Source organism: Lepidochelys kempii, chromosome 5 (genome assembly GCF_965140265.1).
Source record: "Lepidochelys kempii isolate rLepKem1 chromosome 5, rLepKem1.hap2, whole genome shotgun sequence".
NCBI lineage: Eukaryota > Metazoa > Chordata > Testudines > Cheloniidae > Lepidochelys > Lepidochelys kempii.
This window is the reverse complement of record NC_133260.1, coordinates 103,657,259-103,685,000: the sequence shown is the minus strand read 5'-3', so window position 1 is coordinate 103,685,000 and position 27,742 is coordinate 103,657,259. Positions and strand designations below refer to the sequence as shown.

General features: G+C 40.9%; 1 protein-coding gene across 13 annotated transcripts in view; it reads right to left on the bottom strand.

Moving 5' to 3' along the window:
* The window catches only part of JAK2 (Janus kinase 2), a 159,146-nt gene that overhangs the window by 75,892 nt on the left and 55,512 nt on the right, over nt 1-27,742 (bottom strand). For 12 of the 13 annotated variants that reach the window (XM_073345260.1, XM_073345264.1, XM_073345267.1 and 9 more), the window contains 4 exons: nt 25,691-25,936; nt 6,345-6,468; nt 4,692-4,809; nt 4,009-4,154 (listed from right to left, as the gene is read on the bottom strand). In XM_073345260.1, coding sequence (XP_073201361.1) covers nt 4,009-4,154; nt 4,692-4,809; nt 6,345-6,468; nt 25,691-25,936 — 634 coding nt within the window. Of the gene's footprint in view, nt 1-4,008; nt 4,155-4,691; nt 4,810-6,344; nt 6,469-25,690; nt 25,937-27,742 lie in introns of those variants that run through there. The other variant, XM_073345272.1, reaches the window with a different exon arrangement.

Genomic DNA, 27,742 nt, shown 5'->3' with positions numbered 1-27,742 from the left:
ATTTCCTTCATTTTTGAAAGTCAGCCCTTTTGAAATCAAAAACCCTAGTCGCAGATTTATTTTTGTTTATTTAGTTCCTTCCATTTAGTTTGAACTGAATTAGCTCATGATCACTTGAACCAAGATTGTCCCCTACAACCATTTCTTCTATGAGGTCCTCACTACTCACCAAAAACAAATCTAAAATGGCATCCCCTCTAGTCGCTTCAGCAACTACTTGATGAAGGAATCCATCAGCTGTCACATCTAGGAAAATCTGAGCCCTATTGTTATTACTAGCACTCGTCCTCCAGTCTCTCTCTGGGAAGTTAAAGTCTGCCATGATCACGCAGTTTCCATTAGTATTTACTTCATTAAAAACATTAAAGAGGGCTCTGTCCATATCCAGATTAGATCCCGGCGGTCTATAGCACACCCCAAGCACTATCACAGGGGGGGCTCTGGTAGTTTTCTTCCCCAATGTGATTTTTGCCCAGATGGGCTCTGTCTTATCCATTCCATCGCTTCTTATTTCTTTACAGTCTACCTCATCATTGATATACAATGTTACTCCACCACCTTTACCTTTATTTCTGTCTTCCCTAAACAGCACAGACCCTTCAATAGCTGTAGTCCAGTCTACTATATAGTACCATGACGACTATTCTATCATGTTTCTGTTATCCCTGTAATATCTGGTTTCACTTCCTGCACCAGTAGCTCTAGTTCCTCCATTTTGTTACCTAGGCTCCTCGCATTGGGGTACAAACATCTTAATTTTTGCTGTTTGGCCTCGCTCACATTCTGTAGCCAATTAGGCACGGACATTCTACAGCCAGTATAACCTATTAGACTGGTATCCACACTGCCCTTCCTCCTTATATACATTCTCCTACCCATGGCTGTATCCTTTCTTACTTCGTTTTCTTCCCTCACAATGCTAAAATCCAGCGTGGAGATTACCTGGACATCTCCCAACCATCTCCCCCAAATTCCTAGTTTAAAGCTCTCTTAATCAGTTGTGCCAGCCTCCATCCTAGAAGTCTACTTCCTTCCCTATTCAGATGAAGTCCATCCCGAGAGAACTGTCCTCTGTCCATGAATGCCTCCCTGTGGCCATACATCCCAAAGCCCTCCTTATAGCACCACTGCCTGAGCTATCTGTTGACAGTCATAATCTTGTCACACCTTTGTTGCCCTTCTCTAGGAACAGGCAGAATCCCACTAAAGATCACCTGAGCCTCGATTTCCTTAAGCGTCTTCCCCAGCCTGGCATAGTCTCCCTTGATACGTTCCAGCGAGAATCTACCGGTATCGTTTGTTCCCACATGAAGGACAATCAGTGGATTCTTTCCCCCTCCCTTTAGGATCCTTTTCAACCTCAGGTTCACATCCCGTATCTTAGCACCTGGAAGACAGCACACCCTTCTATTCTCTGGATCAGCTCTGGTTAAAGGGAAGGGATAGCTCAGTGGGTTGAGCATTGGCCTGCTAAACCCAGGATTGTGAGTTCAATACTTGAGGGGGCCATTTGGGGCAAAAATTGGGGATTGGTCCTGCTTTGAGCAGGGGGTTGGACTAGATGACCTTCTGAGGTCCCCTCCAACCCTGATATTCTATTCTATTCTACAGGCCTGTCTATTCTTCTCAGTAAGGAGTCCCCAATCACGTAGACCTGCCTTTTCCTGGTGACCGTGCGATTCTCTGGTCTATCCCCTGTTCCCTCTGGCTGCAAGTTCTTTCCATTCCTAATCTCCCTTGTAATCCTCTTCAACCCATCCTGTATCCTCCTGGGGTTCATATTTGGTGTAGTCGCCATTGACTCTTCCCCTTTTCCTATAGGACTAGCCGCTCTTCTCTTCTTCCTTGCCCTTCCACCTTCAGTGACTACTTGCTGAGCCCCTTCTTCATTTTCCAACACCGCCAACCTATTCTTGAGCTCTATGTCTCCTTCACTAGCCCATCTTTTCCTCTGCCTGATTCTCTTAGTCACATGCTTCCACTGTCCATTTTCTTCATCCAGCAGTCTCCCATCAGAATTCTTCAGTCCTGCTTCCATCTGTAAGTCTGAGCTTTTCCCTTCAGCTGCCTCAGGTCTTTGCTCCATAAGCCGCTCAAACTCCCTTCTAAACTCAACCAGACTTTCCACCTGCATCGCCAACCCTCGGATCTTTTCCTCCATCAGCTCTATCAGACGGCACTTCATGCAGAAAAAACTCTTTCCAGGTACCCCCTCCAGGATCACGTACATACCGCAGCTTCCACATCCAGTCATCCTCATTGTGTCTTCCACTACATGGGTCACGCCCACTGCTGCCTCTGTATCTGTCATAGCCTTCCCACCTAAATCCTGTTAATCTGGGAAACACAAACCACACCAAAACCACCACCCACAGCAAAAACAAACCCCAAACAAGCACCACAAGTCAAACTCCCCTTTCAAACTCCCACTCAAACTCCCCTGTTTACAGCTCTGTTTACTGGCTCCTGTGCCGCTGCAGCTGTCTGTTGTAGCAGAGGGGACTTGCTTAGCTGCAGGACCAGCCAAGGAAGAAGGAAACTGGCTACGGACTAGCTACGGACTACAGGGAGATACTTCAGGATTTGGAGGAAAAGCCTAGACTCTTTAGAGGACTCTGACATAAGCCCAAAGAATGTTCAAGAGTGGTAAGGGACATGAGGCAGGGAAGTGCATATACACAGGCTATTGTTGTGTCTAGATCTGTATGCTTCTTGTGCTAGCAAAAGTAAAGAGTGATTCATATTTGAAAACCTTACAAAGCCTGTGTGTCTGTTTGGTTCAATTATCACACACACCTGAAGAGGTAACTGTAAACCCAGAGCTCACACAAGGTCAGAGCGCTGAGGAATCATAGAAGATTAGGGTTGGAAGAGACCTCGGGTGGTCATCTAGTCCAACCCCCTGCTCAAAGCAGGAAGGGTGTGCTTAAGCTACTGGGGAGTCTTGGAGCCTGTGGCAGCTAGGCTGCAAGGTTCCATTTCTGTGAAGGGATAACCGACAGACAGCCAGTGCCCAGAAAGTGTGTCGGGGCAGTTCTGCAGCCTACTCAGACCAAAGGAAGCTTAAGAGCACATAGGCCTAGTGTGTGAGGCTCAAACACAGTAGCTTGGTGACCATCCAGACAGTAGGAGTGCTACCAGGGCTTTGTGACACAAATACATGCATAACAAAAGAGAGACAACCACATTCTTTAGGATCCAATAATGTTGCAAGGTTGTGTGAAATTTAAGTCTTTCGTACTTCAGAAGTTCTCTGTTAAAACAAAGAACATTAAAAAAAATTACTTATTTTTCCTGACTTCCCCCTGGAAGCTCAAAGTTACAATGTGTTTGCACATATGTTTGCCTTCAGTTGCACACGCACTTTAGTTATTATTTTAAGATTGTTTATAGGTGAAGTGATTCTTTGGATTAAAAGAGCATAGACAAATATATGTCATGTAAAATAAAGTTAATAGTTACATGGACTTTTCAGATATAAAAAGAAAAAAGTTTTTGAAACCGAAAAACTGCAGACACATGGGAAGTTCTAGAGCAGCGGTTCCCAAATTATGGTCCATGCACCACCAGCAGCCCACAGAACACTTGCCAGAGGTCCACAGAGAACTGGTCACAGTGTTGATTCCTCCTTGTTTTCACCTGCTAAATTTCATTAAAAGACAGCTAAAAATACATTAATTACTTTCCTAATGTTATTTTCTATATAAGCAATGGCTGAAGTTGCAACAAGGACGTTCAAATGCTAACGGAAAGGGAAGTAGTCCATGTGATCACAAGGGTAAGGGGAGGTGGTCATGAGATAATCTCTCTACTAAGCTAAAGTCAACACTATAAATATGTTTGGGAATCTCTGCTCTGGAACAAATCTGTTGCCAAAAATTGTGTGTCTGTCAAGGTGCTAATTGCTTGGGTTACATGAAAGAGAAAGGTAGAGTGAGAAAACAGTAAACTAATGAGTTATCCTTTTACTATATGTAAAAGTAACATTGTTCTGAAGTAAGGAATTACCTGACTGAATTGTAGATAGCCAGGGGAGTTTGGTCCTTTTCTTTGGCCACTCTCATCATATCAAGAACAGCCATTCCAAGGCATTCTTCCTGTGTTTCATGAGTAACAGGCACCTTTACCCATCCATGCACAAAATCATCTCGCCACTGAGAGAGAAAAGAGCACAAGCAATCAGACTGAAAATTTACCTCATCATGATCTCTCTTTTATAACATTTTTTTTACTGAACATTTTTGTGACTCAATTCTTCTGTACCCAGAACTCTGTGAATCTGTACACTGGTTCCCAGCTACTCTTCACCCCGTGGCAACCCAGCTCTTAAAAGGTTTGTTATCAGCTTATTGCTGAAGTCCCACAAGGTCTGTTCATGAATGGCATGGTCCTATATTTCCAAGCCTGCTCTTCTCAAAAAATGGAGCCTGATCCTTGCTGAGGGGAATAACACGGTGGAGGCATCAAGTCCTTCATCCCTTCCCTCACACTGGATTTTCATTCTCTCATACTGCAGAGGCACGATGTGGCCCTGAGTTTTATCTGCATATTTAAGACTGGCCTCTGAGAAATTAAGTCAAGCTTCGTGCGTTATTTCTGTGGGATATCATACACATTCTATGTTTGGATGATGGTGTCAAAAAGCAGTGGCAAAGAGGTAAAAAAAAAAAAAAAAAACAATCAAGTCATACCTGAGCAAACAGATAAGACATGACAAGGTCATCAACAACAGGGCTCTCTGCACCTCGGGAAACACCATAACGATATGCTCTGCTACTGCCATTACAATACCAGTGAGGAAAATAAAACCTGTTGAGGAACATACACACTGTATAGTTAAGCAAATTTCAACAAAATTAAAGGCTATATCTACTGAAAAAGACCACACATCTTAAATACTATCACTTGGTAAAGTTAAGATTTCTTTTTATGTACAACTCCCTGTAGCAAGATCCTTGGTCCTCTACAAACCTCTTGAGAAGATACAATGAAATATAACTACTTGGGTTATTATAACAATGCCCAAGGAAGACAAGATTATTCTATGCCTAAGTGAACAACCATTACGTGATCCCAAAGAAAACACTCTCGTTATCACGCCATTCAGTTTATTGCAAAGAGGAACAGCGTAGCGATTAGTAAAGTGGTTCTTGCAGAAGTGACACCTGGTTGCTGCAAACATTGTATCTGCTCCCAGTGTGACTAAATCATATCTTAGATCACTAAAAGAAATGTTTGGAACTAGGAGTAGCACTATAAAATTAATGTAACTGCAGAACAGAAAGCTGTATTCTAATCCAACTAATATATCACTAACAAAACTGCCAGTTTTAAATTCTGATTCCTGAATCTCTCTTGCTCATAATATACCATAAAAAACAAAACAAATTGCTTTATTTTTTTGATACTGTACCTGGTCGATCTTACTTTTTCTTGTATGGATGACATTAGTGGAAAATGAACAAAACACTCTAAAAAGAGGTAAGATTTTCAGAGTAGCTTTGCTGACCACAACCACATTTTAAATTGGAATTAGCAATATGGTTGAGTACTCTGCTGTGCATGTGTGCAGATTGGTAGTCATTCTTATCTTACTCTTATAAAAGAATGGGGAACAAACTAACAGATGCACACAGCAGAAATTTCAATAAAATAATTTCAGTCTACCAGCATAGGGCAAAGTAAGCCATTAAGAGAACATTTTGCATTTCAATTTGCAATTTAATTTACCAAAGGGACACCCATGCTAACTTATGCATTTCAAGGAAATAAAAGACTTTTCAGCAGGAAAAATGGTAGATGCACAGCTCAAAAAGTTCACTTTCAAAAGAGATTTTGTTCATTTGATAGATACAAATTCTGCTGTAGATGTCCTGATGATTGGATGGGATAACTTAATTATATCTATAAATCAGCATTTTAGTCAATGAAAGACTTTTTACATTTCAGAACTTCTAATAATTATATTAGCATCATGACTCAAAAACACAAATCCACGAACAAGAAATTTGGCTCTTGTTAGTCGATCATTTATCACAAAACAAATAAATAATAATAATTGGAACTTCCTGTACTTTCAGTACCTTTTTGTTTTTTAACCTGAAGAGGCAAGTATAGTTATCTCCAATACAAAGGCACAAATGATACAATTGATTATTCAATTTACTCAATCCAACATATTTTGTGTGCTTCTTATCAAGGACCTAATAGTTCATACGGAGACTATAATTCAGTTACATTTTACATTATATTGTTTGCTACTGCTTTGTTATTTAGCTTTTTGCATTAAATATGAAAAATAAATCACAATTCTTTTTTAGGTGTTATCTGAGTTGTCATGCTACCTTATTCGGTAGAGTATGTTGAGCCTGGTTGATTCTTCTACGTGGAAGATGTGATTTGGAGGATACCAAATTCTCTCTGTTTCATTCATTAGTGCAAACATGTTATGGTACACAGGCATGATACCTAGTAAAGCAACAGAAAAACAAATGCTTACTGAGAAGTTCCTTATTATGCAGATCACTTTTTTTTAGTAGTAAGAAAACACACCCTTGTAAAAAGTGGTGGACTGATAGTATCTGAGAGTCTTGTTAACTGATTGTCCACAGCACTGGTAGGTCATAGTTTCACTTCAAGTTTCTGCATGCTGCAGTTTATTTTCTGCCTCAGTATCATCTCTGTGTTTCTTTATGCTCCCCGTCTGCTCATTGTACCCACCTGCTGTTATCTCTCACTTTATATCCAGGGCTTGTCTACACATGAAAATTAATCTGGACTACGGTAGGGTGTGAATTTAAAGCAGGTTAACTATTCCTGATTAACTTCATGCATTCCTTAGGCCAGGTCTACACTACCAGTTACTTTGGTATAACTTACGTCGCTCAGGGGGTGTGAATAAGTCAACCATCTGAGTGACGTACATTACACTGAACTAAGCGCTGGTGTGGACAGCGCTATGTCAGCGGCAGAGCTTCTCCTGCCAACATAGCTACCGCCTCTCATGGGAGATGGATTTATTATGCCGACAGGAGAGCTCTCTTCCACTGCACAGAGCGTCTTCACCAAAGGAGCTACAGCAGCACAGTTGAGTTGGTGCAACTCTACCAATATAGCATTTCTAGTGGAGACTAACCCTTACTCCGATTAACTTAATCCCATGGAGCTAAACAGGAAGAGCCATTCTGGAATAACACCCTGGATCGACAAACCCTTAGATTATAAGGTTTTCAGGGCAAAGACCATCTCCATATGGCTGTACTGTATCTAGCAGAGTGCACTGTATGTGCTACCAGAATAATAAATAATAGTACTTTGTTTTAATTTATTTCTTGTGTTTTTTCAAAAATTGAACAGACTAATGTATTAGTTTTACACCATTAGGTTTAAAGAATTAAAAGCAGAACAACAAAGAGAATCACCATGACTATTAAGTCCACCTTCCTACACATTCCAGGATTCCAGGTATTAATACGACTGTACTATGACTTATCAATTTAGGAGGACACAGAGGAAGGAAGCTTATGACAAGAGAGCAGAACAAAAAGGGAATGCTTCTGTGACATAGGGACTGTCTCTCATTACACAGGACCAGTCACGTTCAAAGAAAGCTGACTTGTGGGGGGTGGGGGGCGGGGAGAGAGAGAGAGAGAAGGAAGAGAGACAGACAGACAGACAGACAGACAGGCTCCACGATTCGGCAGTGAAGCCAGAAGACTGATTTCTTGTTTGAATAACTAAAAATATTTTCTAACAAACATAAAAACATGCTTGATATGAGATTTTTATTGGTAAGTGTCGGTAAACATTGATTTCACAGTACACACACAAACTGATGAAAAAATATTTCTATTGATAATAATAGAAATTTACCAGGGTGACCAGATAGCAAGAGTGAAAAAGAGGGACACTTTTTTTTTCCAGGAGCATATATAAGACAAAGCCCCTAATATTGGGACATCTTGTCACCCTAAAAATTACAGATAGGCAGTGTAAGAAAGATGCTGCTTGAGAACTGACTATAGTCAAAATACAATGATTAAACTTTGAATTAGGCTCGTTACAAATGAACTATCGAATGAATGGTAAAAACATATAGGATTTGTTGATTTCAGGATATTTACTTTGTACATTTTAACATATGATGTGAAAAATTGTATTTTTAATGGCTTATAAGGCTTAAAAATTTTGAATCTCAATATTTGTCATTAAAAGTTATTTGATCCCCTCATAATCTTCTACAACTGTGAAAATGTAAATTGATAAAAATTGAAAAAAAAAAGCTTAAAAATAAACTCCCCAATCCTCTTTCCCATAAAACAGGGAAAAACTAACCAAGACAATGATTCAGCCAAATACTTGAGCACATCTAAATTAGCATGTGACTAGTCCCACTGTGTAATTTTCAGTGGGACTACTCCATTACTTAAAGTTACTATGTCTAAGGCCCAAATCCTGCAAGTTGCTCTTCCTCAAGGATCTCTATCCCTGTGCAGAGCCCCATTTATTTGGGGCCATAGTCCCCAAGTCTGTAAGTGCATCCACACCAGCAAAACCTTAGGTTTGTTTAGTATTTTTATTTTACTTTTTTTTAAAAAACAAACCAGTTACTGCCATTAGCTCTTAAATCCTCAACAGTCCCAATTTAAAACCAGAACTGCTCGAAACATTGTTTTGTTGGAATTTGCCAAAGTAGTGAAATCACAATTCTTTGAAGAAGGTTAAATTTTGGCGAAGCTCCACTAGCAAAGCTCGCCTATCTGGCAGGCTGCTGACTAGTCTTGGCTTCCAGGTTCTGCAGCCCTGGAGCAGCACACCAGGAGGACCATCACAGACCCAGGGCTCCATTCCCTCTGGTGGAGGATTTTCAAGTTTTGACTTACATTCCTAATCGTAACAAAACCAATTTGTAAAATAACATGAAACAGAATTGCCTCTTCCTGCCCTGCTCTACTTAAAGAACTTCCAGTTAGAAAGGGGTAAATACAGAGGATCAGGATCTACATCTCATTTTCTTTTCCCTGCTTCCTGTTTTGGAGCCCTCTCATTCAAATAAATAATCACGTATAAAAAGGCCAGGATTTGTCAGAGCCATTTAGTGGGAACACAAAAATTAACAGACTGGAAGACACACAATAAGGGCTTATAACTGAGCATGGGAAACCGCAAAGAAACACTAGAAACTATCAATACACTAGCCAAAGGAATAAATGTAGATTATCAAATCACTTTGTAGCGCAGCCATGCAATTAAAACAGTAATTTGATAATGTTCTCTGTCTTTTACTATTAGGTTCTGATGTGCTGCCACAACAAAGATTAGAATGCAAGTATTCTAAGTATATCACATTCAATTCTGTAATATTATGCAAAGCTGGCATATTCCAAAACCTGTGTGTTTTAGCTTGCATAATACAAGGAAAATACAAACAAGTTATATTGACAAGGATTGTGAGAGTGCTGGAGAGAGGTAAGGGGTTCACCCTTTTACAGAGCCCCATCTGGTCTTCAAGGAAATGGCACCAGCACTGGCCTTGAGTCCATTCCCCCAGCCACAGGTGGATATATTTAGTGAGCAGGAGGCTAAATGGGTCAGCTTGACTCAGGATAAACACTTAAACAAGTATTCTGATACCTGAGGTTTATTAGTAGCCTTGCAACACGCAATAGGTCAAATGATTTGCAAAAAAATACATTAAAAAAAAACCTCAAACAATTTTTATCTGCTGCTTGAAAATTCTTAGTGACAATAACTAGAAACGCTTTTTTTTTTAATTGTTCCTCAAAAGTATCATCTGATGAACATGCCAAAATAGAGACAACCACCAACTAATAAGGAAGGTGCAACTATTCTACTAGGACAGAAATGTTCAATGGCTGGCAGAGAAATAAGATAATACAAAAAAGCAGACCTTGCAGAAACAAAGAAATAGCTGAGAGAATAAGGATGATCACTTGTATCATTTGTTATGTTTAACAAAGTGTAAGGTTCACAGATCATTTGATATGACATATAATAAGTGGTGCACGTACATAACATAAAATTAACTGCATTACATAGAGATGATCAGGGTGGATTTGATTTGAATTAAATTGATTTAAATCATGATTTAAATCACTACTCAGGAAGATCAATTTAATCATGGATTTCTACATAAAAGTGCATTCTTGTTGGTTGTTATAACCTTCATACATATTCTTCACAACTCAGAGACAGATGTAAGTTTCATTTTTAGAAGGTACACACTATACATTTTAAAGTGATTTATTTTGAAAACTTTTCAGATTAGTTTTACAGCTATATCAGAAAATGAATGATCATTTGGTTATTTCATTTACCAAAGGTAATTGAAGCAGATATTTATGAAGTCACTGGGAGGTGAACTCTCTCCAGATCAACAGGTTAATTATTAATATTTGGAGGATTTTCTTGCCATGCTGTATTAGGAGAACATCACCAGAAAGACATTTAAATTGTTTTATTTAACTAAAACGACAACATTATGTATTCTGGATTTTTTTCTTCAACAGCAAACATATAATATTTTAATGAATCAAGCATACGAATTTTGAATTTAGTTAAACATTCAAATTTTTTAAAATCAGGTTTGTTTTTGTTAAAATTGTTTTTAACTAAAATAGTTAAATGAAATATTTTAAAAAAAAAAAAAGATATTAAATCAACTATGTCAGCCAGGTCAACATGAGAAATTTAAAATATTGGCTTCTGCAGCTAAGTCAGTCGTCTTCACCTTCATTTTCCTGTTTATTCATAATCTGGAAAAGAAAAACAAGCTTTCCTGGTTTTTCAGGTCCCAAACGATTTCTCAGTTTGGAATGAATTAGTCCAAAGGAAGAAAATATTCTTCCTACAACGGCAGAAGAAGCTACTGCTGTTAAAAGTGAGCTCATCACTTCAACAGTCTCTGAATCCAAGTGCTTAAGTGACTTCCACCAGTTCACTGCTGTGACTTTCTTTAAAACCTCATCAGAAAACATATATTTCTTGAATGGTTCTCATTCCCAAACTGGGTCTCTTTTATGGCCAGCTGACATTATAGGTTTTCCCTTCTAGTGAGAGACGGTATGGTAGATCTCAAATCAATGAAGGCTACACTCAGAAAGACCTCAAGACTTCTGGAATATGCTGCTCAAACAGTTTCACTTCTGTTTCTACTGCCTGTCCCCCTCCCTTCTCACATTTATTTCCAGACTTCTTCTCCTTGTCCGGATCTATTCTGCCCCCAAACAATCTTCTATTCATTAAACTTTTTGAAACTTTGCACTTTTAGAGAGGTAAGGGATTGACTCTGTGTACACAAGTTTGCAGAGGGACAATAGGATTGAGGTCTGTTATTTCTCACATCTATATATTATTTATTTAAAAACATTTTTGCTGTTAACAACCATGTTATCTCTGGAGACACAAATCCACAGTTGGAGAACTGCAAAACTAAGCATCTCTGGTGGTATCTTCTAGACTGAGCACTGAGTCCCATTGGGTAGATAGAAAGATTAACCTAAATAATCTATACAGAAGCCCCTGGAACCCCATAAGATTGGATCCCTAATCCATGAACTATTGGAACTCATTTACAAAACTTTTCTTAAACATTACTTGAATTTATTGTCGCACACTATAGAATTAGAATTTAAAATCCCTATTCCATGATGAGATATCTTTGAGCTATGATGTATCTTAATTAAAACTCTCTTTAGATAAAATGCTTTTTGAGGAAAAAATCCTATCCAAAAAATCCAATTTTAAAAATCCGATTTTTTTTTTAAATAATTGATTTTTATCCACCCTGGAGATGATGCACCAGTCTATGACAAATACAAGTATTAATAGTTATTAGTGCAAAAATGTCATGTTTAGGACCAAAAAAAAAAAAAAAAGTGTAGAACAGTAGGAAAGAGCCTATTTGAAGCTGCTAGTCTTAGATGAGGAGGAAAAAGGTTTACACTGATATATCATATGTAATGAAGTTTAACGTTTCCCATTAAGGGAAAATAATTAGAGTGAACTACAGTACATGGATGATGAAAAAACTTGGAAATCACAAGAACTGAAGATTTAATTAATGGGGAAGCAGGGTTTACAGAGATTTGTACTTACTATGCTTTAAAACGTATTTGCTACAAGAGCAGTGAAATTGAATAAATGAAGTAGTACGTAAATACATAAGTGGCTAATATTCATATATATGGTGTGGAGACAACTGCAGGCCTTATGTTTGGATCCAAAGTATGCAGGAGATGGAAGTGCTAAGAAATCAGTATGCCCTGAAGAAGAGAAAACCGGCTTTCTCTCAAAGCAATCCAGAGTACTAATTAGCCTTCCTCCACCAGAGTCATCTAAAATTATAACAGGTCAATAAATATGATCTCATGGGAGTGTTCTGCTAAGGTAAAACAAAACGTGTTAAATCTAGAATAGCTTGTTAGGATGAAGAAAGACACAAACAACCGGTGAAAATGTTTTTTGTCCCTGTCCTTTGAAGGTTATTTTGAGAACGTTCTACATCAATCATATTACACAATGTTGTATTCCTCACTGTTCTGCATGTGGAAAGAAACCAAATAAGGAAGTCTCCAATCCTAAAATTAATTAATTAGTTAATTAATTCACCTTGATTTGTTAACAGTGAGAGTTTACAATTATATTTTGCTTTTGCTTTAAAGAGAAAAAACAGGTTTATCTGTGTGGAATTTTATTAATAAAAAAAAAGGTTTAGATCAGAGGTGGGCAAACTACGGCCCGCGGGCCACATCCGGTCTGTAGGACAGTCCTGCCTGGCCCTTGAGCTCCCAGCTGGGGAGGCTTCCCCCAGCCCCTCCTCTGCTGTCCCCACTCCCTGCAGCCTCAGCTTGTTTCTCCGCCAGTGCTCTGGGCAGCGTGGCTGGCTCCAGCCGGGCTGCACAGCTGCGAGCTCCTGCCGCTCTGAGCGGCATGGTAAGGGGGCAGGGAGCTGGGGGGTTGGATACAGGGCAGGGGGTCCGGGGGAGCAGTCAGGGGACAGGGAGCGGTTGGATGGGGCAGAGGTTTGGGGGGGCAGTCAGGGGATGGGGAACTGGGGGGACTGGATAGGCGTGGGAGTCCCGGGGTGCCTGTCAGGGGGTGGGGGTGTGGGTGTGGATAGAGGTCGGGGCAGTTGGGGGCACGAGGGTTTGGAGGGGTTAGGGCACAAGGAGCAGGGGGGGGTTGGATGGGTTGGGAGGTTCTGAGGGGGGCAATTAGGGGGTGGAAAGTGGGAAGGGGCGGAGGCCAGGCTGTTTGGGGCGGCACAGCCTTCCCTACCCAGCCCTCCATACAGTTTCACACCCCGATGTGGCCCTCGAGCCAAAAGGTTTGCCCACCCCCAGTTTAGATGAACATACATGCAATTCAAAATATGACTTTGGAGATCAATATGATGGGCTACATCCTGTTATTTCATGGGAAGAACTCAGTTGAACTTCAGGATGGCTGCAGTGGTTAGGGGCCAAAAACATAGCTGAGGCTTGGCATACAGCAAAGATTCATAGATTCCAAAGCCAGAAGAAACTACAGTGATCATCTAGTCTGACCTCCTGTATAACACAAACCATAGAACTTCCCCAAAATAATTCCTGGAGCAGATCTTTTTGAAAAATATCCAATCTTAATTTTAAAATTGCCAGTGATGGAGAATCCAACACAACCCTTGACAAGCTGTTCCAAGGGTTAATTACTCACACTATTAAAAATGTACATCTTATTTCCAGTCTGAATGTGTCTAGCTTCAACTTCCATCCATCGGATTGTGTTATACCTTTCTTTGCTAGACGGCAGAATCCATTATTAAGTATCTATTCCCCTTGCAGATACGGACAGACTATCATCAGTCACTCCTTAACCTTCTCTTTGTTAAACTAACTGGATTGAGCTCCTTTAGTCTGTCACTATAAGACATGTTTTCTAATCCTTTAATCCAGGGGTTCTCAAACTGGGGGTTGTGACCCCTCAGGGGGTTGCAAGGTTATTACATGGGGGGTCATGAGCTGTCAGCCTCCACCCCCAAACCCCACTTTGCCTCCAGCATTTATAATAGTGTTAAATATTTTTAAGTGTTTTTAATTTATTGGGGGGGGGGGTCACACTTATAGGTTTGCTGTGTGAATGGGGTCACCACTACAAAAGTTTGAGAACCACTGATTTAATCATACTTGTAGCTTTTCTCTGAGCCCTCTCCAATTTATCAACAGCCTTCTTGAATTGTGTGCACCAGAACTGGACACAGAATTCCAGCTGCAGTCACACCAGTGCCAAATGCACAGGTAAAATAACCTCTCTACTCCTACTTGAGAGTCCCTTGTTTATGCACCCCAGCAGAGGAGTTGTGCCCACCCTCCCAGATTTCTGCCAGGGTTTGCTGGCTGGGCTCCCTCCCTGTGCAACAAACAGCTCCAGGAGCTGGTGAGCTGGCTGCGGGGAGAGGCAGCAGCAAACAACTGGGAGCTGTAGGGAGAGGCCACTGATGTAAGAAGAGGGAGTATGCTGAGGTGGATGGTAATGACTCAAGTTGTTGGGGTGGAGGCGAACCTTTAAATTGTGCCCCCCGCCACACATATCAGTAGGTATCAGTTGTGCCTGCATCCCAGGATCTCATTATCTCTTTTGGCCACAGTGTCACACTGGGAGCTCCTGTTCTGCTGATTATTCACCATGACTCTCAAATCTTTTTCAAAGTTGCTGCTTCCCAGGAGAGTGTCCCACAACCTGTAAGTATGGCCAGCACTGTGTGTGTCCTGTCCACATCCCTTTTCCTCCAGCAACTTCTGTTTCACTGGAAGCAAGGATGGTCAGTGGTGTAAGAACCTTTAAGTTGTCTCTACCCCACTGGAGGATCACTTTTGTACCAGGAGGATACTCCCTGGGCCAGACTGGCTGAATTTAGGGATAGATTATTAACTTAGTGTGGTGGAAAGCAGCCGCGACATGCCAGTGGACCTGGCCCAAGATGTTTCACTAGGTTTTGTCAGAGTAAACAGAGTGGAAGCCAAGATGTGCAAGGGCAAGTATAAAAATAAAACACCCATGAGGTGTACTGGAATTGAAGTCACTGACATCAAAGTCAATGACAATTGTACACAGTCTAGACATAAAAAAAGGAACCCAAAGCCCTTTGTACATGATTCCCACCTTGCCTAAGCGACAACACTAAACATCAGGAGGAGCAGGACATTTAGTAATCATCAGAGACAACTGAGTAAAAAACAAATGCTATAATATTCAGTGATTTTTCTCTCACGTCTAAGACTGAAATTTCATGTCCGAAAACCTAAAAACATTTTCTAACAAACATAAAAACATGTTTTTATTTGTTGAAATAATACACACAATCAGTGAGACTGAACAACAACAATACATATTTTACTGAAAATAACTTTGAGGAGCTTTCTAGAAAGGAACCCTGTATATCCATACACGTAATTTATTTTAGTGTCTCATGGTACATACATTACAATACTGAGTAGAGCAGAGGTGGGCAAACTATGGCCTGCGGGCCACATCCAGCCCACAGGACCCTCCTGCCCGGCCCCTCAGCCCCCGGCCCCTCCCCCGCTGTTCCCCCTTCCCCACAGCGCACCATGCTGCCAGTGTAGTGTATTAAACTGCTCCACGTAGGAATGTGCTACTGGTAGCAGTTACGGAGAGCATTTACTACACTACACCGGCGCAACGCTCTGGGCGGTGCAGCTGTAGCGCTGCCACCCACTGGTGCTATGTGCTGTGTGGTAAGGGGACAGGGAGCGGGGGGGTTAGATAGAGGGCAGGGGAGTTCAGGGTGGTGGTCGGGGGTGGGGGTGTGGATGGGGTCGGGGCAGTCAGAGGGCGGGGAACAGGGGGGAGGGGTTGAATGGGGGCAGGGGTCCCGGGCGCGGGGGGGGGAGGGGGTAGTTAGGAAGGAGGGGGGTTGGATGGGGAGGTGGGGGGCAGTCAGGGGACAGGGAGCGGGGGGTGGTAGATGGGGCAAGAGTCCCGGGCGGGAGGTGGGGGGCGTCAGGGGAGGAGAAGCGGGGGGGGGTGCGGATAGGAGGCGGGGGCAAAGCCTCCCCTAACCAGCCCTCCATACAATTTTCGAAACCCGATGTGGCCCTCAGGCCAAAACGTTTGCCTGCCCCTGAACTAGAGCTAGCTCGAAAATGGTTTACCGATTAAAGTTTTCATTTTGGGGGGTTTTGGTTTTCCAATGAAACAATGGAAAGCAGACGCTTGATGTGAACATTTTAGTTTAGTTGAAACCCAATTTTCCATTGGAGAAAATTTTCACAGAATATCTTCTATCAGATCAAAGAGAAAGACACCTCACAAGTGATTACAATATTGCAGTATGTCAATAAAATTACTGAACACCTAAATTGATCACTTTATATAATTATAAAGCTCTGGCTATACAGCTGTGCCTAATAATGTTAAAAAGTTTCTCAGGAATCTATTGCCTATGGAATTCAAGGATGAAGAGAAGCTGGGAGACTGAGAACTGAATGTTCTTGTGAGCGATCGTGCTCAGTTTCCTGCGTACTGCAAATCTCTAACAAACTTGGCTGACACCAGAAATTGGGCCTTCTGATACCTTTGGCATAAGAACATAACATAAGAACGGCCATACTGAGTCAGACCAATGGCCCGTCTAGCCCATTATCCTGTCTTCCAACAGTGACAAAAGAGATTAAATGTTAGATCAAAGCTTATGAAAGAAAGACTCTGACCATAAAGAGAGTGGGATGGGGGGGGGGGGGTTTAAGTGCAAACCTAAGAACAGATTTTCAAAGGCACAGTTTCACATACACCCTACTCCCAATACACACATGCACAAAAGTACGCCTCTGAAAATCTAGCCTCCTGGAACAAAGATGTACTCATCTTTCCATGTTTCAGAGTAGCAGCCGTGTTAGTCTGTATTCACAAAAAGAAAAGGAGTACTTGTGGCACCTTAGAGACTAACAAATTTATTTGAGCATAAGCTTTTGTGAACTACAGCTCATGTCATCGGATGCATTCCATGATGACCTTTGGATGTGACCTGCCAAGTTTTTTTTTCCCCCCCATCAGTTGATCCTGTGCCCTTTTTTTGCTTCTTTATGATGTACAAAGACCTGAAAGATTTTTAAAAACATTTTCTGCTTTTGTTTTTTGTTTTTTCATTTGTTTTTTAAACTTTAGCAATATCAGCAATATCAACTCTGGCCTTCCCTGATTTTGCTGGAGGACTTCCTGGATATCTCAGAGCCTGATCACTGTACACTCTCAGAGCTAAGTGGAATGGACAGTGGTGCTGAATCTTTAACAAAGATGTTGCTTTCCCAAAATGTTCATCATTAAGATTATTATTTTAAAATTAATTAAAATTAAATAAACACAAAGAGGAAGATTCTCAGCCACTTAGACTTGAAATATCTTGACTTTTCTAAATGAAATAGCTGGAAAAGGACCTTCATTTGCTGAACAGGAGAAAATTTCCTGTTCACATCCTGTTGATGTTTAATTTATGCCTGGGAAAGCTATGAGCTGGTTCTCAGACTGAGGAGCTACAATTACCATGATTTATGACTGGGCCTGACAAACAGGAAACAGATTATTCTAAAAGTGGTTTCTTAAACTTTGCTCCCAATATGGAGCTGCTACCTAGCAATGGGGATGGCATGTAGGGTGGCCACTGCAGCTTGACAGGTTTCAGAGTAACAGCCGTGTTAGTCTGTATTCGCAAAAAGAAAAGGAGTACTTGTGGCACCTTCGAGACTAACCAATTTATTTGAGCATAAGCTTTCGTGAGCTACAGCTCACTTCATCGGATGCATGCTGTGGTGTCAGATACCTGTCTGGAGGTCAAGGGAAAAGGGGCTGCGATGAAAGCTAAAATATCATAGGCATGAGTCATAATGACAAAGGAAAAGGGATGGTTCAAAAAGAGGAGGAAAGGTAATGGGAGTAGTAGGTAAATCGTATACAAACAGAATAGGAGGAATAAAAACAAGCAAATAAGTTAGGCACAGGTTAAAAAACAAAAGAAACATTCGGTAGGGGCTATCAAGCACAACACACACAACAGGCAAGTGTTAAAAGGAAACTAAGCAAAGATGCATGCACAAAAGGGGAAATTAAGGTGTGGTGAGGAAATTGCATGTGGCAACGCTCCCTGCTCTGTACAACGTCTGGTTAGATTCAACTCTTCAGCGAAGGAGATCTCTCTCCTTACATCATGTCTAAAGCATATGGTGCTACAAAAATAACAAAGATTCATTTACATTTCCGATGTGCTTAATCAACTCTTTATATGTAATAGCAATAACTTGCTCAGCAAATGTGATTCACTCTTGAGTCCTCATTGATTTGAAGCTGTTGCAGAACAGCATCTGTCCCTACACACATAGGTACAAGGCTTACAACAAAAAGTGTACAGTAAAGCTGTCTAACTCACAAGAGGAATCTAATGGGAAAATCATCTGACACTTGCTTGGTTTGGAGCCAGCAAAATCTGCAAGAGCTGCCAGCCCTTACAGATGATTTTCAAGAAATAAAAGTCATGGACATACAGGAAAACAGAGAGATGGAAAACACTGTGTAAAGAAAAACCAAAACTAAACTAAAAAACCCCAAGGAATAACCCAGCACTATTTCGTAATAAATGCATTATGTCACAGGATAAAACGTAAAGAACTGAGTAGAAGCTTCATGGTTCAATAAGCATATTTGACCAAGTATGAATTTGAGAAATAAATCAAACTGTTACAACATTTTTACAGAGTTTAACATTAATTTATCCTATCCAATCAAATTCAGTTTCTCTCTGATATATGAAGTGTGGGCTCCACCCATTCTACAGATCGGTGAAAGAGACAGAACTGATGTACAAAATACTTGTAGGATATCTTTTACTTCAAGTACTTTATAGATTTTACGAGACACACACCTCTATATTTAATCCTGGGGGAATTCTGCGCCACTGCGCAATGCAGATTTTTTGTAGAAATTAACATTGTGCACGCAGAATTTCCTTTCCCCCACAGAAATGGGCTGTAGTGCTGCCAGCTACCACTGGACTTGGCAGAGCCCAGCTTGCACATAAAAGACATTGCTGGGGAGAGGGAGAGAGAGCTAGAGGGTTCCTGGCAGCTGCAGTTCCCAGCATGCCCTGAGGGAATGTAGGAAACTCTGTGTAAGCCTGGGTCCAAGCATCAGGCTCTTTCTCCCTCTGGATCCCTGGGCTCTGTGGGGGAGAGTGCAAGTATCTGGTCTGGGGGGGCTCCCGCGGTTTGGCTCTGGAGACAAGAGGTTTAGGTGTATTGGTTGGGGGGGGTGGGGAGTGCAGGTGGGCTTGGAGGTTGTGGGTGTCTGGTCCCTCAACTGGGCTCTGGGGGAGGAAGGGGCAGAGAAACAGAAACTGGGTTGTCATAGGAGTTTCTTTAACTCTCTTCCCCTGGGGGAATTACTGTGTGTGTCTGTATTGTTACAGACATAGTTGCTGACAGGTATTTTGAAACAAATTACCAAAATAATTGAAACTGGCATGATTATGTAGTGTTATTTTGACAAATAAAAATTGCAGAATTTTAAAATATTGTGCACAGAATTTTTTTTGTGCAAAATGCCCCTAGGAGTATATATTTTACCCAGAAGACTTCTGCCTAATTCACTATGCAAGTTGGATGATGCACAGTGAATAAAGGGGCTGTTCAGTAATATATTTTTATCTTTACTGTTCAGTATGTGGTTCCCTGCCTCATTCACTGAGCACCATTCATCCCTCACTAAGAATGAAGCAAGGGTCCCTGAGTTGTAATGACAGCAGCTAAAACTCCAAAGTCAATCTGGTGTACAGTATGTTTCGCTACGGATAAGGGCAGCATATTGATAAAAGTGAGAAACCTCAATCAAGGTCACATAACTGCTGCTCTCAAGATCTGCTGTTTGTTGCTCTGTGAAGAACAATGCAGAGATTGGAATACTCAAAAGCAAACAGAGAGGATGGCATAAAATACAAGGAAACAAATATGGCTCAGCACGTCAATTCACATCTTAGAGTTTAGCTTTCATAATTCCAGTTGGGCACCGAACACCCGCAAAGGAAACGTCATTGATGTAAACACAGTAAGTCCCACCAAAATGATTTATGTTTTGTTCTCGGTTTTAAAGAAGTGCCCATGTGTTCTGTGCCAGAATATTACTGCACTTAAGAAATGAAATCTCGTATACAGTATGTAAACAAAATCTCAAATAACTGGGCCAGTCAGGACTGCTGCGGAAAGACTTTGCAGAAGACAGAATATAGGTCTGAAACATATCTTTCCATATAATTCTTCCTAGCCGGGACTTTTTGAGCACATAATAATGAAGTTGAAGAATACAACTGAACACAAGCACCCAGTGTGATATTTTGACAAAAAGGACTAATGCAATCCTTGGATGTATAAACTGAGAAGTGATGTTATCTTTGCATATACAGCATTTGCAAGACCAACACAAGAATACCAAGTACAGTTCTGACATCCACATTTGAAAAAGGATGTTGAAAAAATTGAGAGCATGCAGAAAACAGCCACAACAATTATTCAAGGGCTGGAGAAAATGCCTTACAGTGAGAGACTTAAGCTAAAGAGATCAATTCACCTAGTTTACCAAAAAGAAAACTGAAAGGTGAATTGATTACAGTGTATAAGTACCTTCACAAGGGAAAGGTGCTGGGTACTACAGGGCTCTCTAATCTAGGAGAGAAAGGGATAACAAGAACTAATGGCTGGAATCTGAAGACAAGTCAAGACAAATTAAAACTGAAAATAATGCACATGTTTTTGAAAGTGAGGATGATTAACCGCCGGAACAAATTACCAAGGTATATGGTGAATCTCCATCTCCTGATGTCTTCAAATCAAGACTGAATCCCTTACCAGAAGGTATGCTTTAGTCAAACACAAGTTAATGGGCTCAACACAGGGGTAACAATGAAATTTAATGGTCTTGATATACAGGAGGTCTGACTTGTTGATCTAATCATCCCTTCTGGCCTTACAATCCATAAAAACTTCAAATTTACTTACTCTTCTTGCTGATGTCATAACAACCAAGGAAGTAATCCTCAGAGACAGGTGATAAATAGTGCACTACCTCAAAGTTTCCATCACTCTGGTTTCTACTGTCTGAACTCAGATGGTACAAACCTGGTTTCTTTGATTAAAGCAAACAGACCAAAATATTCGGAATACTGGTAAACAAAAGGAGCAGTTTGGTACACAGGACTCACAGGAAAAATTTCAGCTAACAACACTTCCTCATGAAGATCTTATGAGACTCCAACAATATGTCCTGGAATCAAATGTAGGTAACACAGGAATCATTCAGTTATGGAGACGCTCTACCACCATCTCTAACCACCACCAGTGTGTAGGCGTCTATAGATGCTGAATCCAATAGCAATAACTGGGCAGCAGGACCTATAGAGATGTTAATGGTAACAGTGCAGAGTCCCTTGATCTGCAAATGCTTCCTATTCTGACCTATTCTTAGAATCATGGGGTTTCTTACACCTTCTGGAGTGCCATCCCTCCTCACAGGTCTAAGGGGATTCTCCAGGCATGTTTCCAATTTTTCCTTCTGTGTATGAGAAGACAATAGCTTGTCTGTTCCTCGGACAATGCCAAAGGGCCTTTGGGACAGGGGCTACAGCCATAAGGTTTTGATTGCTTATCCCAAGGATACTTAGAAGATTTTGATTTAAGACTGCATTGGAACTGACACTGAATCCTAGAAAAACTTAAGAGTCAGATTGACAAACCTGAGGATCAGAAGAAACTGGTACCAATGGAAGCTAAACCTGACACTGTCCAAATCTGATGATTCCTTGCCAAAGAAACCACTTTAAATAACAGTCTCTTTACACATCAACAACAGTATCCTGCACATACAGACATGCTGTCCAAGATGATGCTCTGCCTAAGACACAAAAGACACAGAGGATGATAGTTTGCTACAGACATTTTTGTATTGCATGATACACAATTAAAACCAGGCTATTTGTCAGTCTCAGACATGCCTGAAATATCAAAGGGAACAATGAACAATACAATGGGACTTAACTAGCAGAGTCAATGTGAAACCAACCCAAGTGGCCAAAATCAGATAAAGTCCTGCAGACCCAAAACAGCATAGAGTTGGAGTCAGCATAGGATGTCTCTCTCAAATGCCTACAACAACTCAATCCCAATAGGAGAACAGTGCACACTAAAAACTTTTCTAAATTAACTACAAACTATTTACTATGGGGGGGAGGAAATATTTTAAAAGCAGGAAAACAGAATTCTTAAGAGACAACGCAGGGAAACTCCAGGCATACGTAAATGGCTTCAAATACTTGTGGCTGATTGGAAAAGAAGGAATTGAGAGGGATGGAATCATGCTCCCTTTTTATAACCACATATTGAGTGTTTACATTTGCAAGGAGGCATTCATATTCTCTAAAAGGGAACTGTTTTTCAACATGATTTCCGTCTTGCAATACTGATGGAATAGTGCAAATCCCAGCAGGAGAAATCTACAGAGGTAGATTTCAAAAAACTTCAGACAAATATTCTCATGTCTCCAAATTTTAAAAAATTTGTACCACTACAATATTCAGGGCTACCTACTTTAGCAGTGTTATTCTGGAATTCAAAAAGATGCACATTAATTTTCACTCTCTCACTAACTACTGGTAGACGGTGTTTTCATGTGCCTTATATTACCTACCCTCCCCACAAAAAATTCATTGTAGGAATGTAGGATTTGCCATGCCATATCAGACCATAAGTCCAGAATCCTGCTCCTAGATGCTACTGTATTACAAATTAATAATCACCACATTGGAAACCTATGCAGTATTTCACATCTCTGAAAAAAGAGAAGCAAAATGGCAATCTAGTTTTTTTGTTTATTGACTAAGCAACAGAAAATATGTTTAAACCGAAGGAGATGACATTGAACGATGGATTGTTAAATCACCATAGAGTGTCCAAGGACTGTAGGACCTAAAGTACAACATGTGAAATCAACCCCTTGTTCCACAACCCCTAATAAAACCTAGTTACAGTAGATATGAATTAAAGACACAGTTCCAGCCTCAGCTCTATTTATCATTTCTTTTTTTAGTTTAAATTAGACCTTACGAGAGCAAAGTTTTTTGCTGTTTAATTTCTCTCTCCCCATACCGTTTCTTTGACTGTTATACAGTAGTACTTAAAAACTAGCTGAAGTGTGTACACAAAGAGCAAACCTTTTTCAATTATTTGACTTTCACTCTCAGCTTCCATTCATTTCAAAATAAGGCCAAAAGTGAAACAGTTCTAAAGGAATCCTTTCCTTGTGTGTAAATATGTAATATCTACTCTCTTTCAAAAGATTTCATAACAACCCACTGTCCTGGCTGATGATTCTCTTCCCAATAAAAGGGGTTTACTTCTCTATGGCCCAAAGTGAACTATTTTTTATTTACTGCTTGCCATATTTACCCAATACGGCCTTGGTCCTGTAAACATATATGCATGCAAGTAACTTCACGTACACAAATAGTCCCACTGTACTTAATGGGACTATTCACATTTGCAAAATTATCATACATATAAGTAAGTTTATCCTGAACTTGCTAAAGGCCATAGGGCCTCCTTACAACAGCTATTTCTAACTACAGCTGGTCAGAACTTTTTCAGGAAAGTGAAATTTCATAGAAATATGCATATTTTGTCAGAGCTGAAAACTGTCATAGAGACATATTAGTTTGGATGACATTTTTGTCAAGAAAGGTTTTTTCTGATCCCGCATTCTCTGGTCACTTCTGACATTACAGACAGGTAATTATAGAATCACAGAACTGGAAGGGACCTCGAGAGGTCATCTAGTCCAGTCCCCTGCACTCATGTCAGGACTAAGTATTATCTAGACCATCCCTGACAGATGTTTGTCTAACCTGCTCTTAAAAATCTCCAAAGGTGGAGATTCCACAACCTCCCTAAGCAATTTATTCCAGTGTTTAACCATTCTGATAGTTAGGAACTTTTTCCTAATGTCCAACCTAAACCTCCCTTGCTGCAATTTTAGCCCATTGCTTCTTGTCCTATCCTCAGAGGTTAAGAACAACAATTTTTCTCCCTCCTCCTTGTAACAACCTTTTATGTACTTGAAAACTGTCATCGTGTCCCCTCTCAGTCTTCTCTTCTCCAAACTAACCCTCCACACAGTTTTTTCAATCTTCCCTCATAGGTCATATTTTCAAGACCTTTAATCATTTTTCTTGCTCTTCAATTTGTCCACACCTTTCCTGAAATGTGGCGCCCAGAACTGGACACAATACTCCAGTTGAGGCCTACTCAGCGCGGGGTAGAGCGGAAGAATTACTTCTCGTGTCTTGCTTACAACACTCCTGCTGATACACCCCAGAATGTTGTTCACTTTTTTTGCAACAGTGATACAGTGAGACACAAATTGAAAAGCTCAGTTTGTCAATCCAAAACCCACCATTTCAACATAATTCCACTTCATAAAAACATCTGAAAGGTTTTGGTTTTCATTCCCAGTGGAACAAAAATACATTTCAAAACATTAACATTACTGCAAAAGAGAATTATTGCCCTCCAGACAGCTGCACTTCTAACCGAAGTTTCCTGTAAACTGTGTGGCTGTGCAGCAACCTATTTAGCACTGCGCAGGTGCTCAGTGGACCGGCCGGGGAAAGGGGCGCCCCTCTCCCAGCCCCCAACCTGCCTCGTCCAGGGTGCCCCTCCACTGGCCTCGACTCTGCTGTGGCCCAGCCTGGCCCCAGGCCTGGCAGGAGTGCTCCTCCCACGGCATGAACCCAGACCTGCTGGGGTGAGGCAAGGGGCACCTATCCTGCAGCCCCAGTCCAAGCCCCAGAGCTGCTGCTGCAGGGAGAGAGGTGCCTCTCCCCCGAGTCCAGGTGCTGCTGCAGGGAGAGAGAGCTGGGGGGGGGGGGGAGTCCTCTCTCCCCACCGTAGCCCCGGAGCACCCTCCTGCACCCCAAACCCCTCATCCTCGGCCCCACCCCAGAGCCTGCACCCCAGCCAGAGCCCTCCCACCCCTGCACCCAACCCTCTGCCCTAGCCCTGATCCCCTCATACCCAGCCCTACCCCAGAGCCCGCACCCCCAGCTGGAGCCCTCACACCACTGCACCCCAACCTTCTGCCCCAGCCCTGATCCTCTCATCCCCAGCCCCACCCCAGAGCCCATACCCCCAGCCAGAGCCCTCACACCCCTGCACCCCAACCCTCTGCCCCAGCCCTGAGCCCCCTCACACATCACCTCCATATTGGTGCACCTAACAAAATTAATTCCACACATAGGTGGGAAAAATTAGAGGGAACACTGCTTCTAACTCTTGGGTCACAAAGTGCATCGGGGTGCTTTGCAGGGCTGGTATAAACAGTTCGGTTGATAAACCCTTCCTTAATAGTTAAAGTTTTGAATGGCTAATGTGGAGGTAACTACTATTAATCAGCAAATAATGACCTCACAGAGCAGAGAATGGTCAGAAATAAACAAACAAAAACATTGTTCTATACATGCACAGGTTATAGCATAAAACATTTTAGTCAGGGCCTGTGCACACTATATTAAAAACTAATGTTGCATGAAGCTGAAACAATATCACTCCGTTACTAGGAAAACCATCATACATATTCTTACCGCAAGCCTTACAAGCAGTAGCACAAATCTCTTCTGCAATATATTCGCCAGCTGGAAACTGAAGATAATCTCCTTCGGTCTTCTCCGGGGAATGATAAAGGTAAACCTGAAGCACTGGCTCTGTCTGCTTGGGAGCATTTGCATTCCCATGGATGTCACCATTTTGGTGTAGAATAGAAGTTGCTGTTCCTTCCATCTCTGTCATTGTAAGGCAGGCCATCTTTTCATTGTGTTTAGAGCATTTGTCTAAAAAAGAAAAAATAGAAGGTTATTTGCTGGCTTTAAAAAGCCAGGAAAACTGAAAGAGCTACACAAGATCTGGTATCTCCCATATTTACATGGCAATAATTCGTAAACTTGTTACAATTTCCTACATAAATATACAGATTTTAAAAAAAAACAAAACTGGGATGCTTTTCACTGGTAACATCAGCATTTTGAAGCACAGAAGCCTTGAATTATAGTACTGAGTTAGGACTGCATAATTTCTCAGGCAGTTTAGCAAAACGTGAGTTCCTCTACAATTTACAATGCAGTTCTACTCTGAAAAGTTTCAGAGCAGCAGCCGTGTTAGTCTGTATCTGCAAAAAGAACAGGAGGACTTGCGGCACCTTAGAGACTAACAAATTTATTAGAGCCTAAGCTTTCGTGAAAAGTGACTCTGCATGGGAAAAACAAAAAGGCTTTGTAAAGTTCCATGATTATTGCCTCTCAATGAATTCTAAAACAAATATGTTCATTTTAAAAGGAAAAATCAGGCTTCTTAATTGTCAGCCCTACAAACTCAGAGCTTCTACAGGCCAAATTAGTCCCTCTATTACACCTGTGCAACCCTGTTATCCCCTCAGTGACAGGTCAGAGGTTGAGCTGATGATGTGTAAGAAGGAATATCAACTGAGTCACATTCTGGCCAATTCAGAAATGAATCCCTGTTCAGTTGTGTTTTAGCCCAATCTAGAACAGTTACATTTCTTCTGTAAGAGAAAGCTTAGAATACAATTTTAAGTAGAAAGACTTCAGTTTTCAGCAAATGCGCCTATTCTCCTAGCATTTCCTGAAGTGCCAATTTATTCTGACAGGAAATAAAGGTAAAAACAACGTCTAGAAGCACTGTACGAACTAGACTCAAATATTATGCCAATATTTTAAGAAGGGGCTCCGTCAAACATTCTGCTCCCAGATCAATCACATGTACCAGTGTGCATGTCCTCACAGAGAAGACCAACGAAGAAATTGTATTCCCATTTATACAAAAATGCTCTCTCATAACCATAACTAAGGAAGGAGAGAAAATGACTTGGGACACAACCCAACAGATTATATGATATGCACTTTAATGCTAAAACTGAAACTGAAAAAATAAACTGAGAACAATGACAGTATAGCACTATACTGGGATATAGAGGAGGCAATGAAAACATCTACTCCCTTCAAAAAAAAAAAAAGTCTGTTCTTCTGTAGTATTTTTTAATCATTCTCAGGACTAAGTCATCTCTGGCAGGAATGGCTTAGCTGGACCCAGAGGGGGTGAACTCCATCAGAAGCAGTGAAATCACTCAGAACCTCTCAATTTGGTGATGGACTTTTTAAAATGCACCCCAGAGCACATGACTGACTAGGCTAAGACTGTCTTTGTTCTCATATGAAACAATCATGAATTTTTCAGTATAATCAAAACTTATAAGATAGATAGATACTGGTAAAACCCTCTAAAGTTTGCTTATATAAAACCACTTGGTCTCATTCAGCACTTGCTTTTTGTTATAAAGAATATTTACAACCAAACGTTGAATCATAAAAATGTACTGTACAAGTAGTAGATTTCTAACAATATTTTGTTGTGTAATTAACAAGAAGCTATTGTTTTACTAGAAGTCAAGTCTGGACACATACATTAGATTGTCATAAACAGCAATCTATTTATTTTCTTAGACTTGATGAACTATATTGTTGTTTCATAAAAGAATCTTCTGGAATGCTACTCTTTGATTGTGTAGTCAGACCAAAATTCCTTCTCTCTATTGCTTGAGATTTTTCAATATACATCAAATT